This window comes from Canis lupus, chromosome 4 (genome assembly GCF_003254725.2).
Source record: "Canis lupus dingo isolate Sandy chromosome 4, ASM325472v2, whole genome shotgun sequence".
Taxonomy (NCBI): Eukaryota; Metazoa; Chordata; class Mammalia; order Carnivora; family Canidae; genus Canis; species Canis lupus.
Genome location: NC_064246.1, coordinates 41,935,389 through 41,949,193, shown reverse-complemented (window position 1 = coordinate 41,949,193; position 13,805 = coordinate 41,935,389). Strand labels below are relative to the sequence as shown.

Below are 13,805 nucleotides of genomic sequence, written 5' to 3'. Positions count from 1 at the left end.
TGAGATGTTCATTAGCAGTGATTTATTAAGAGCTGATGAGGGCTTTTTGTTCCTAGGCAGCCATTATCCCAAAAAATTTTTTTCCTCAGTGTCTAACTTATTGTGCTGAAATGCCCATTACTTCATGTTCATCCTGCCCATGGAGTTCTGTGAGCAGGAGGCAGATGGAAGCCAGTCTCATTGACAGGAGGAGGGCATTTGTCCCAACCCAATGAAGGTCATTATCAATAATGCATAGGGCAGTGGGGGCTGGGCATTGTTCTAGAGCCACATGGCCTTTCCCCTAGCAGAGGCTGTTTGGATTTTCTGAGTTTCCATGTATTTTAGCCCCAAAAGCAGGTACATGGAAACCATGTGCTAAGAAGTCCCTTTCAGTGAGACTAATGGTGGGGGCTTTTTTTTCTTATTATTATTTAAATTTACTCACATTTTTTAGATACTTGCAGATTCCCACAGAATTATAAGAATTAATACAGAGAGATCCCATTGTACCCTTGGCCTAGTTTCCCCCCAAAGTAATATCGTATCATTAGTACCATTACCATAGTACAAGGTCATCACTGTGGCTTTCTTAACAAATCAGGAGACTCGAGACTTCCCTGACCCCAGAAGGGAGAAACTCTGGGGAATGGTGTACTATATTCCCTTGGAAGGAATGTCCCCAAGTAAGAAACTGGAGGGTATGGGGACACATCAGGGATTCCTGGTTGGAAGTGAGAGATGCTCAAGCAGAATATAGATGCCCTCCTCTCACATCCCTGACTTGTATGAGGGCACATTGGGTTCCAGAGACACAACACTGTTCCCTACCTGGCCCCTGGGGCTTTGAGGAACTAGGGTCCCCAGCTCTTTAGCTGAGTCTGCTCAAGTTACTATGGTTGATAGTCTGATCTGGAATCACACAGCCCAGAGCTTGATTCCCAGCTCATCACCTGCTATATGAATGACCTTGGCCAGTGACCTCTTAGAGCTTCAGTTTTTCATAATATCATATAGCACTTACCATGTATCAGTTACTATTCTAGGAAGCTTATAGAATAACCAATATGATACCAGCACTTAAAGGGAAATATTATTAGTTCCTATTTTGCAGATGAGGAAATTGAGGCAGAGAGGTTATTTGCCCAAAGCCATCCAGCTAGTGAATGAATGGGAAGGTTGGGTATTTGAAGCCACATTTAAGTTGACATACATAACCACTGTCCTGTATTGCTTTTCCTCCTCTCTGAGGTAGACTCAATAGTATCTAACTGAGTTTCTACAAGGCAAACTGCTTAGCACAGTGCCTGGCATGTAATACATTAAGCACCAATAAATGCTAGTTAACATTATCACTGGTATAATTGCTTCTGGAAGTTTCTGAGTATTCAATTACTTCCATTCTGGCCACCTACCATGTGTCAAATCTCTATTCGGCCCTCCCAACTACCCAATAGGAGGAGTCCTTTTTTATATAGATGAAAAAATTGAGAACCAGAGAGATGAAATCTAGCAGAGGCAGAGACAGATTCATATCCAGGGGCTGTGGCTGGAATCACAGCTCCTGAAGGAACTTCAGAGACATCAGCCTAACTTCACATCTAGCTCAGGACTTGCCCTGTCAAGCAGTCATTTATTTATTCTGAAAAGCCCAATGACAGGGCACTGGTTCTCTACACGAGTGGTTGTCATGCTTGAGGGCACTCAGAAGCCACTGAAGCCAGTGTCAAACCACAGAGTGCTGTCCCCGTCCCCTGTCTGCCACCTCGTCTCACCCCATCACATCCCCTTGAGGCTTCTGACTAGGAAAGGCTGGAGAGAATGTGCATTTCTCCCAAGGCCCCACAGAATGCTTATGTCACAGCACCAGGGACCATACTTTGAGAACCACTGTTCTAGGAAAACTTCTTGGAGTAGTAATAATAGAGATGATGGCATGCCACACTTATGCCCTTTTCAAGTGTGAGACACGCTTCCCTTGCAGGGCCAGTGCCATACACTTACCTGCATTATAAATTATAAATCCCCATCTATGTGGTTACCTTCCTTCCACAGAGAGTTCTTAAAATTTGTATGTTCTCAAAAGTCTGCCTCTGATTGGAGCCCAGCCCCTTCCCAGTACACTTCCTCCTGCTTGGTGACGTGAGGTTCACTCCTCCAAATCCTTCCAAGATAATATCTGTCACTGCTTTTCTGATTAAAAACAATAAAACCACATCTTCCAACTGCTGAAAATTTAGAAAAGTACCAAAAATAAAAAGAGGGATGAGAAAGTAAATTAAAATTAGCCACCATCTGAATTCCCAATCCCACTGTTAATATTTCGATATACTTTAGTATATTTTCTTATAGCCTCCTGTGATACATATTTTTGTTGACATATTTTATGTCAATTGTACATATAACATTACATTAGTTCCAGGTATACAACATAATAATTCGATATTTGTATATATTGCAAAATGATCACCACAGTAAATCTACTTAACATCTGTCACCATACATAGTTACAATGTTTTTTTTCTGATGAGAACTTTCAAGATTTACTCTCTTAGCAACTTTCAGATATGCAGTATGGTATTGTTAATTACAGTCACCATGTATAACTGGAAGTTTGTAACTATATTTGTTCATATTGGAATAAAAATGTATATAGCACCTAGTGTCCTAAAAGTAAATTCTGAATGTTCTCTATACATGGGAGCTGCTGTTATTCTCATTATGGAATTCAAAGAAGAAAGTAAGGTTTGCCAAGGATGGCAAAGGTAGGCTTTTGGGCCAACCATGAGAACACAGGCACAGAGATAAGCATCATTGTTATCTGGGGGCTGGTGGGTGGCACAGTAGGGTTTCAGTTAGTTGAGTGGGGACAGGTAATGGAAAGCTGTTACCAGCTGGCCTTGGGCTCTCTGAAGCCCCAGGGACTCATTGTACATTCTTACCCGAGAATGACTTATCAGAGGCATTTCCCAAAGCCCAACCATGTAGCAGAAGTTGTTATGGATCCTAGTGGAACAGTGCGAAACCAGGGGGAGGAGGCGGGGATACGTAATTAGGGAGCAGCCAGGGGACCCCCTGCAGCTTTGCAGTGAGGCAGCTTTGGGGTGTGGATAGGTCTACTTCTGAGCTGCCAGGATGGAAAGGGACTGGTTTATCTTGACCATGGCGATGATGAGGAGACCTCCGGTCAGCAGGAAGGTGGGCCAGAAGAGAGAGAAGAGGAGGGTCTGGGGCCCATAGAGGCGCCGATACAGGACAGTGGTCTCGTTCTCCCGGGTTGTTGAGAAGCAGTAGAAAATCTGTTGCTCGTGGAATTTGGCTTTGACCTTCTCCACATCGGCCCGGGCCACTTGGTAGTTCTCCAGGCTGCCTGGGATGTAGGAGCACTGCAAGGGGGTGGGGAGGGAAGCAAGAGCACCCATGAAGTTGGAAATCCCTGTTTCTTTGGGAGACATGAGGGGCCAGCATGAAGTAAAGAAAAGTGTTGGCTTTGGAATCGGGGCCCCCAGTGGGAATGAATTTGCCGAAAGCTTGGCAGGCTGTGCACTGCATGGTTCTAGAGAAGCCTTCACAGTGTTGTTGGTGAGGGTGGGGGTCCAGGAGCTGCTCAGGGTACCCACTGCACACCCAGAGCCAGGGGCCCAGCTGCAGCTCTGGCTCTGCTTCCATTGGATGTAGAACCTGAGGCACATTGCTTACCTTTCTCAGCCTTGATATCTCAGCTCTTAAATGGGTTCATAGCAGTATCTCTTTCAAAGATTGTAATTAAAGAGGGACTTCAAGCTTATCTAACCAATGAGTGACACAGACTGAGTGGGCTCTGTATTCAGGCTCGGGACAGAGGTCATACACTCAATTCCCCACAGGGCTCATGCACGTAAATGTCCACATGTGAAGTGGGTGAGGGAAGAAGATGACAAATGCCAGCTGACACTTGCCTTGCACCAGAGAGGACTGTCAGGGAGTGGTGGCGCCTGATGAAATGGAGAAAGCCAGAAGCATCCAGACTGGCAATGATCATGCCATCTGTATGACGGATGCCAGGCGATCCAGGAGACCTACTGTAGCCAGGCCTCTGACATTTCAAGAAAAGCCAGAAAGCCAAATTTTAATGTGAACTCTCACAATTTTAAAATGTTGGCAAAAATTTAAATTGAAAACCCTTTGAGGGTTTGTGTGAGCCAAACAAAAGATCATTGGCAAGCCAGTAATTGACACTGGGATCCAAAAGTAAGAGAGAACACATTGGAAAGAGCTTGTACAGGCAGAGCATAGTATACACTTAATTCTGACACTGATTGTTGTGGCTAGGAGCCCCTGGCTTGGTCAGATGAGATCCAGCTGGAAAGCTCTGCAAAGAAGGCACAAAGTAGAAATGCTGGTTTTATCTCTGCTCTGTGCTGGGAGGTCTGAATGTTGTTTACGTGAGGCTCTGGGAGATGTTCTGCAAGGTGGTTTCCCCACAGCACCTGCAGCAGACTCCCTGGAGAGCTGACCATAGCACAAGTTCCTATTCACTCTGAATTGCTGAGGGTGGGGCCCTGCAAACAAGTGACTCCTTCACGCACAATAGTTTGAGACCGCTGGCCTGGTAGTCATGTCTGAGATCAAAACATGTAGTGTTGATCCAGCTTCTCCCCAGGCCTTGGCTACTCCCTGGGTTTGAATGAGACCCTGGCCCCAAAGCTGCCTGCCCTGATAGCACTCAGCCAGCAGTAAAGAAAATGGTTGCATCATGGCTCTGACAGTCTGGGAAGTGGGGAAGCTGTGTCCAGAGCAGGTTTCCAGCCTGCCAGGGAGCAGCTGAGGTGCGGGAAACCTGCCTCCAAGGAATCTGACATTCAAAGTCATTGGATACTGCAGGGTCCCAGTAGCAGCTGAATTCAGAATTCTGAGCTGAGAGGACCTAGACCATCTCCCCAATGCCTCTGACTCTGGCTCTGGGTAACCCAGCTCATTGAGCAAAGGTGTGGCTGTAGAGCCAGACAGACCTGCATTCAGCCACCAGTTCTAAGTTATGTGACCTTGGTGAATGCCACAACCTCTCTGAGTCCTGTAAAATAGGTTTGTGAGGGTAGCTGCCTGGATGAATTGTCATGGAGACAGGACTGGAGGGTGTGCTGCAGAAACTGACCCAGGGAGAGGCTGGCGACCTCAGGTCAGGCAAGCCAGTCTGCTCCCAAGCCCTAGCACACCAGTGATCGCTCCTGCTTGTCTTTGGAAATTTGTGTCTTGCTCCTCGGGATAAATCAACAGCCACTAGATGTCAAAGAAGAAGCAGGAGTCCTGGTAGAAGCTGATGTAGGGAACTTGGGAGGCTCTACCTCCATCTGGTGGCACTGAGTCACTTGCCTTGCACTCTCCAGACCCACTTCTCAGTGACGCCCCAACACTGTCAGTAATCCCACTGCACGCCCTCGCCCTTGGCACCCTGCCCTCCCCATCCCATCAGCTACCAAACGCTCACCAACAGCACCCATCCCTACCACAGGCTCAATCTCCACCCCTACTGTTGGCCATGGCCTCAGCCTCTCTGCCCAACCACTGAACTTTCCACTCCTCTGTACCACCCTGATCATGCATCTAGGACCACAGACCCTTTAAACACTCCTGGTCACTCATAGAAATAATTCTAAACCTCAGAATCACCTGGAGACTCCAGAGATTCTGCATCAGTTGGTCTGGTGTAGAAACCCAGTTTGGGTAAGTGCCCAGGTGGTTCCAATGCACAGCCAGAGCTGAGCAGTGCCAGCTTGCCCAATCACATTTTAATTCCATAATTCAGTGGTCCTTGGCAGAGATGACAGGCACACAGCCTGTACGGTGCCAGAATATTATTAGCATTTGCCTTCTCTACGGTCTACTTGAATTTAAATTCTTGGGAACCAGTAGAACCTTCCCCTGGGAAATGCTACGGGAAATGGAGGATCAGTTAGGAGCCGCTTATGACTCTGCTCCCTGCTAAAATCTGCACCATGAGCATTAATCGGAGTGAACTTGTTCCAGATAAAGCTCTGACCTTCTGAAACAAATGCAAAGGAACTTCGTGTGTTCCGAGCCCAGGTTGGTGAGAGACCCGTCCTGATAGATCAGAGAGACCTGACTGCCTTGGCATTCACTCTTACTATTTTTGGTATTGAGGAAGATCACCTCCCCTCTCATAAGGTTGAATCAGTGTGTTTTTTGGTAAAACGGTGATTATAGATAAGCTTGGCCCTTCTCCCAATTCTCTTCCTTATGTTGGACTTTTAAAGCTTAAAAAAAAACCCCAACTGGATATAAATGCCTAACCCCATGTTTTGTGGGATGGCTTCTTCCACCTGCTTCCTTAATCGTGCTATGTGGTGTCTTGCACTGGAATTCAACACACGTTTCTCCTTTCCTACTGCGTTGTATCTGCTGTCTCACTCAGATATCCTTAAAGACTATCTTTTTAGCAAAATAAATAAATCAGTAAAGTGTTTTCTATATTAATTTCTTTAAATATGGGACTAATTATTATCCATAACTTGTACCATTCTTCATTAAAGTTTTGCTTCTCTCAAAAAACAAGCAGCAACTTACTACAAACAAAAAGCGTTCTGATTCCATAATTGGGTCTTGTGGAATGCACCTCTGCAGCCTCTCCCTGCCCCACCGCACCCTGTCTCCTTCCAGTCCCGTCTCTTCTAGGCCCTTCCTCCCACCATGCCATGGTCTATGCCCTCCCCTCACCATGCATGCTGCCCTCACGTGTCTGTGTATCTAACATCTGCTTGATTTTTAAAGTCTAACCCAAATGCGTTTCTGATACCCTCACCTCACTGTTGGCTGGAAAAAGTTACTGCCACCTTTAACCCCATACTTTTCTCTGTTCCTCTCCATGGCACCAATCCCTCCCCACTACATACTATTTCCCAGATGAGCTCTCTCCTCCTGAGTCCAGAGCTCCTAACACAGGAAGTGCTCGATGACTACCAGATGAGTGAGTGAATCATTAAATGGATATGGCCAACTTGTATTTTCTATATGAAAGGATAGGATGGGGGGTTGGGGTGTGTGTGGGGAAAGGCAATGATGGGAAAATCTCCCGGGCGTTGATTGGCCTCCAGAGATTGCTTCAGCCCTGGGCCTCTGGTTTCACCGGGGTACAGGGGGTGTCTCAGGTGTTCTCCTCCAAGGCTCAGCTCTGGGTCTGGCCTCTCATTTGACTTGCTTTATAGAAATGCCTTCTATCCACCTGACATGGAGCTCAGCACACCACACAGCCTCTGATTTCATAACAGCATTTCAGCAAAGGTGGTACCTGCGACTTAGAAGGGCTCAGTGGCCTGGCCATACAGCAATTAGTGGCAGGATGGGGATTCAAACCCAGGTCTGTCTGACTCCGAACCAGAAGAGCTAAGTCTAGCTGGACCTCCATGTCAAGTAAGCTCAGCTTTCCTAGCCTTTACTCTCCAGAGCAGGGATGGGGATTCCTTAGGAAGAGGCCCCCACACCTGCCAGGGGCAAGGGGACACGTGCCCAGCTGCCCCCCCCCCACCACCACCATCAGTACCTGCTGGTTCCGGTCCCGAGTGTCCTCTGTGTGGTACAGCACAGCCCACCGGCCCACAGCTGACACGTTAACCCACAGGCACGGGTACTGGGGCACCTTCTTGCCCTCCAGCTCCTCCTGCTCCCTGATGTTGGTCTCAATCAGATGGCACGTGGATTTCTGCGTCCACACACTGGGGAGACCATGCACACACGTACATATCTCAGAACATGGGCTCCAGGCTTGAACCCCTTTAGAGAGACCTAGGGCTGGGACCCTCGTCTTGTCGTAAGCATCCAGCACTAAAGGAGTGTGAATGCAGAGTTGCCCAACCCATGGCAAGAACCATAGAATCAGAATATCAGTGCTCGTTTGCCTCTTAGATATCACCCCTTGGGTAAGATTCCAACCTGGAATCACTCCAGGGTTATAAAAAGTGAGGAGGAAGCAGGCCCAGAAGAGACTAACAGGCTCATCAACACATCAGAGAATCAACTGTGACTCATCTCCCGTTTATCAGGCAGGACACACATCACCAGATGGAGGGGTTGCCAGCAGCTGGAACATGCCCAGAGGCGAGGGTCAGAGACTTAGCCTCAAAAAACAGGATGAGAGAACTGAGCATGTTTATTCCAAACAGAGAATGGGTCAGGAACTTCACAGATTTCCTTTTAAAAGCTCAAGTGGTTGACATGTTAAGGAGCAAGGAACATTCTCTGAGATTCCAGAGCAGAGCTCCACTGGAGCAGGTTTTGGTTCATTGTAGACATTTCCTACTTACAGAAAAAACCCAAAATGAAATATGCACAGTGACGTACTGAGCTCCCCGTCACTGGAGACATTCAACAGGAGGCTAGACACCCACCTGACCAGGAGGTTTCAGAGGGGGAGTCAAGCAGTGCAGACAAGCTATGAAAATCTAAAACCTCTGATTTCTCCTGGGATCAAACTCACACTGGGATGTTTGCTCTGATCCTTCTTTGTTTCTTGTGAGAAGGGCCTCCTGTATCTGCTATCCCCAAGTCCCAGAACCCCCGATGATCAGAGTCCAGCCAGCCCTACCCTCCCTGCACTTGAACCCTTCACCCTAAGAATGATTGTCCAGACCTTCCTGCCTGGTGTGAAGTCAAGGGGAGGGGTATGAAGAAGACTGGGGTCCCTGGCAGACCAGAGCCTTAGGAGAGGGGCTGGAGGATGGGAGCAGGCCAGGAGAGTGTCCTACCTTTTCTGGTAGAGGGGCAGCATGGTCGTGCCCAGGATATAGTAGGCAATGACCGCACACATCACCATGGCCACACCCAGGCAAAGGGCTCGAGTCTCTCCCCGCTTTTGGGCCATCACCAGCTTCTTGCCCATGTCCACGGCAGGCAGTGGTCATTTCTAGAGCCATAGAGGCAAACAGATATGAGATCAGCCCAGGCAACAAGTAATCCACAGAAGGGGGGACAGGTAAAAAGGGAGAGTGCTCAGTGATCAACATCACCTCTAGTTCTGTATGGAGTTTTGTAACTTCACAGGGCTCTTTGAACTCATGCAAACCTCCCATTAACTCTGAGAGGCAAGTGTTATCATCTCCATTCTACAGTTGAAGGATCTGTGGCTCAGAGAGGTAGAGTGACTTGTCCAAGGTCACACGATGTGAGATAGGTTCAGTAATGGCCCCCAAGAGGTCCATCCTCTCAGCCCTGGGATCTGTGAGTGGTACTTCACGTGGCAAAGACTTTAAGTTAAGGATCCTGAGATAGAGAGATTATCCTGGACTATCCATGTAGACCCTAAATGTAATCATAGAGGTCCTTACAAGAATGAGGCAAAGGGAGATTAGACACAGAAGAGAAAAAGGCGATATGACCAGGGAAGAGAGATTGGAACATTGTAGTCACATGCCAGGAAGTATGAGCAGCCACCAGATGCCAGAGGGGACAAGGAACAACAGATTGTCCCCTCAGCCTCTGGATGGAGTGGGCCCTGCAGACACCTTGATTTCGGCCCTACCAACACCTCACTGGCTTCCGGAACTATGTGAGAGATTTCCGTTATTTGCAGCCACCAAGTTTGCGGTGATGCATTATGGCAGCAACAGAAAAGTAATACAGGAAATAGATGAATACAGTGGGCAGCAGGGGTGGGACATCTGAGCATTTTTTTCTAGGACACTCATCTTAGAAAAACCTGTAACATTTCACAGTTTGTGAACACAATCCCAAGCAAGCCTGGCTGAGTTGGGGGCAGCAAACAGAAAAGTGGTAGCAGGGCCCACTCAGTGTCCCAAATAAAACCACTTCTTTCCTGGAGACGGGGTGTACCTGAGGAGCTGCCCTTGGCGTGTGCCCTACCTTCCAGGCTACTCAGTTGTCTCAGGGGCATTAACTCCTCTGCTGCGAAACATCTTGTGTCCTCCTGGCCCTGGGCACTCCGGACACTGGGAAGTCAGGCGTGCTGTGTGACCAGATCTGGGAACTCAGGAGGAGAGGAGTTGAGAGGCTCCCCTGTCACAGGGAAGTCTGAAACCTGCCGCTTGCTCAGATCCCACCTGTCTACAACGCTCTGGTGAGATTGTGTACACTGAGTGAGTAGGTTTGCAGAGTCATGATCAATGCTCCAAAGACCACTCAGGAATGGGGTGAGGATATGGGTATGTGTATGGGTATGGGTATACGATTTGACAACCATAGTGAGAACCTTCAGACGGGACGAAGGGTAGGCACTGCTGATGGCCTAGAAAGGAAGAAATGGATTGTGGCTCTAATAGGGGGGATTTCAGTTAAACTCCAAGAAGAATTTCTCACTTTTTTGAGTTGCTAAATACCTCTGGACTTTTTGGCTAATCTTCCATCTAGAAAAGTCACTCAATGTCTGGGGTGAATTTTGGAAAGATGGGAAAAATTAAAAGAAGATAGGACCTAGCATTTTGGTTGGCATTCTTGTCCTTAGGAGGACAGGGCACAGAGAACAGTGTTCAAGCGTTTGGTGGAGTGTGGGGCAGGGATTCTGAAGTCAGTGGATCTGGGATCAAATCCTGACTTTGCCACTTAACAACCATGTGGCTGTAAAAGGAGAATAATAGTACCTGCTTCAGACAGTTCCTACAAAGACCAAGTGGCATACCAAATATCACATATTGATCCCAGTGTCTGACCCAACACAAGCTCTCAATAAATATTAGCTGTTACTCTTAACAAAGGGAATCCTGAAGGCTTGGAGCAGAAGTCCCCAGGGCTCTTGCTGAGCCAAGTTTTGTCCCACTCCTCCCCTGGGGACAAGTGCCAGGACTGGTGCTGCTCTCCAGGCTGCTGCCCTCTGGCTGCTCTGGAACCTGGGACCTGAGTGCTAGGAGTGACCCAGCCATGGAGCAGGCCACCAGAATGGGCACAAACACCAGCAGTGCTAGTCTTGGGTGACACCACTGTCAGCCCCCCTGGAGCCCAGAATCCTGATGGACTTCCCTTAAGGAAGCAAGTTCCCACTGCCAGCCTCTCTCCCCCAAGACCTCCCCTCTAGCCCCAGTGTTTGGAGAAACCACTCCCCGAGTGCTCTGGACGCAGTACTCACAGTTTCTGCTGCCCTGGAGTCTTCAGCAGGCGGATACTTTCTGCCTGGCCCCCAGCCCCCACCCCAAAAGAGGCTGTCTGAGCTGCAGCAGCAAGCTTGGGCTCCCAGCCCATCTCTGGGAAAGCGGCCTTTGGTCCCCATCTGGGACGAGCCTCCATGCCCAAACATGGTCAAGTCTGAGCACACAGCCCCAGGACACAAACTCCAGAGAGCCGGGACCAAGCCCAGGAGAAGAGGGCAGCTGTTACCCAGGCCTCCACACCTGTAATTTTCAGGGTCTGTAGGAAACAGATCTTGAACAAAAAAAAGACAGCAAAACTGAGAAACCGGGAAAGACCATCCTGGTACATTTAGAGACTTTTCTTCGTCATTCACTCTCTCTGGGCTGGCAGAGAAGCCAGGAATAGGAAATGATTTTCCTTTCGTTGACACAAAGGAGGGAGGAGGAGTTAGAGCTCCAAGGGGTTGGGCTTATCAGCTACTAGGGGGCTGACATATCCCCATAGAAGCATCCAAACCCTCCTGAACCTTTGGCACTTACATACTGTGTGAACCTGGGCAGGTCACAGCTACTTATCTGAGCCTCAATTTTCTCAACTATGTTATTAGGACTTTTTTTTTTAAACTAACTTGTTTAGGGTTATGATGAGTGTTAGGGATAATAGAGATTTGAGGCAGAGGAAGAGGAACCCACCTTTTAAAGCTCAGCCAAGCAGAAGCTAAAAGCAGTGAGAGCTCCACGGCAGTTCCAGCCAGCCAGGTCCAGGGACAGCTTGCTCAGCTAGTGGCCTCCTTGAGACAGTCAAAGGACAGTTTGGGGTCATGGGAAGGGGTTTGTTCCTCTCAATATGACAAGTGAACAGCAAAGAGGTCTTTTAAGGCCTGAGACCTCACAGGTAGATTGACAACGAGAGACACAGGGCCTGGAATGAATCCCTGGAGAAATGATTTTTCAAGATGGTCCTCGGCCCATCTAGGGGCCAGAATAGTCCTTCTGGGGCCCAAGAATTAATGCAAAAATGCCAGTCCTTCCTCCTGCTCCCGTGGGGGCGACATACACAGTACATTCAACTAAGCCACTCTTAAGTATGATCAAAGCGTGCATAATTGACTGAATGAGTTATTAAGGGTTACACATTTGGAATTTATAAGCAAATACCAGCATTCTTCACAAGGTACTTTTCCCCTCAGAAGATAGAAACAAGCAAGGAAGGGGGACCGTGAGCTCTCATCATGGAAGCCCCCTTCAAAATGCTGGGACAAGCTCTGTTCTCTAGATGATGTGGAGAAATCTCTTGTCCCCAGCTGGCTGTGGAGCTGTAGGTGAGGGGCAAGGAGATCACAATGCTATGACCATAAAGATTAGCGCTCTGCATTAACACTGGCTGTTAGAAATCACAAAATGCTTTCCCAACTCCAAACTTCCAACGCCCTAACATAATAAGCACTGCAGGTTCATAACAATCTATTCAGGTAGAGATTTTTCTGCCCATTTTATAGACAGGGTAACTGAGGTTCAGAGAGGCTAAATAAAATGCCCAAGGTAAGTTACTTTGCATCTCTGAATCTCAGTGTCCATTTCTAGAATGGAGGTATTTATACCTAACCCCTTTTTGTGTTTGAAAAAGAAAAGATCACCTAAGCTACCTAGCCAGCAGACTGTATTTTTCAAAGATGGCCACGCCAACATGCATCCTGTCTCACATCTTACAGCGTGACATCAACACTCCTCCATCAAGAGGGGCGTCTGCATCCTTCAACCTTAGCAGAGCTCTGTAACCACCTTGCCAATAGAATGTGGTGGAAGTGACACTGTGTGATTTCCAAAGCTAAGTCATAAACAGTGCTACAGCTTTCACTGGGCGCCCTCTCAGGACACTTCCCTTAGAGCCAGCCCCCGGATTATGAGGAAGCCAAGAAGCCACATGTAGGTGTTCCAGCTGACAGCCCCAGCTGGGTTCTCAGCCAACAACCAGCATCCCCCAATGACATGTGAGTGAAGAAGCCTGCAGATGCTTCTAGCCCCAGCCATCAAGCCCCCCAGCTGAAGCCTCAGACATCATGGAGCAGAGATCAGCCCCCCACTCTGTGCACTCTCTGAATTCCCCATTCACAAAATCCATGAGCAATTAAACAGTTGTTTTATGCCGCTATATTTTGAGGGAATTTGTAATATAGTCACAGTAACTGGAATATACTGTAAGTGACTTAAAAGAGAAACTTACTGTTGCTGGTGATTGTGGTAGTATTGAACCAGTGGGGATGAGAAACCCTGAGATGACTACAGGGAGTATGATGGGGGAGCTTTAGAAGTGCTCTATATGTTCTGACCTCAGGTTGCTCACTGCTACACAAATGGAATAGAAGGGAGGTGTTGTAAGAGGGAATTCTCATTTCTTAAGCAACTACTATGTGCCAGGGCATGAGCTACATCCATATGTGAGAATACACACACACACACACACACACACGCATCACATGCATATACATATATGCATGGCTTTACATTTATACATGCAAGCAGTGCACACGTGCAGTAAGTATGTACATATCTACATATACACATATGTATGCATATCAGGGATACTCATACATTTACACACATATACACATGTGTGCACATATGACACATACATGCATACACATGCACATATGCATTCACACATGCACACATGTACAGATATATGCATATGCATGTGCACACAATGCACATACACACATGCACACACATACATGATCCATAAACCTATACACATAT

The 13,805-nt window shown here is 47.7% G+C and overlaps 2 protein-coding genes across 2 annotated transcripts in view; one reads left to right on the top strand and one right to left on the bottom strand.

Annotated features, from left to right (window-relative positions):
- KCNIP1 (potassium voltage-gated channel interacting protein 1) overlaps nt 1-13,805 on the top strand; it is a 345,209-nt gene that overhangs the window by 18,227 nt on the left and 313,177 nt on the right. The gene's annotated exons all lie outside the window — the stretch shown is intronic.
- KCNMB1 (potassium calcium-activated channel subfamily M regulatory beta subunit 1) lies at nt 2,295-11,448 on the bottom strand. The gene is made up of 4 exons (XM_025434125.3): nt 11,048-11,448; nt 8,718-8,875; nt 7,517-7,688; nt 2,295-3,365 (listed from the first exon to the last, which is right to left on the bottom strand). The coding sequence occupies exons 2-4, from the start codon at nt 8,849-8,851 to the stop codon at nt 3,096-3,098; spliced, it is 576 nt and encodes a 191-aa protein (XP_025289910.1). The 5' UTR covers nt 8,852-8,875; nt 11,048-11,448; the 3' UTR covers nt 2,295-3,095.

Coding starts and splice junctions, on each gene's coding strand:
- KCNMB1 (XM_025434125.3), bottom strand. CDS start 8,851: ATGGGCAAGAAGCTGGTGATGGCCCAAAAGCGGGGAGAGACTCGAGCC. Junction 7,689..8,717: donor CTGCCCCTCTACCAGAAAAG/GTAGGACACTCT, acceptor TGGTCTCCCCAG/TGTGTGGACGCAGAAATCCA. Junction 3,366..7,516: donor CTCGGGACCGGAACCAGCAG/GTACTGATGGTG, acceptor ACCCCCTTGCAG/TGCTCCTACATCCCAGGCAG.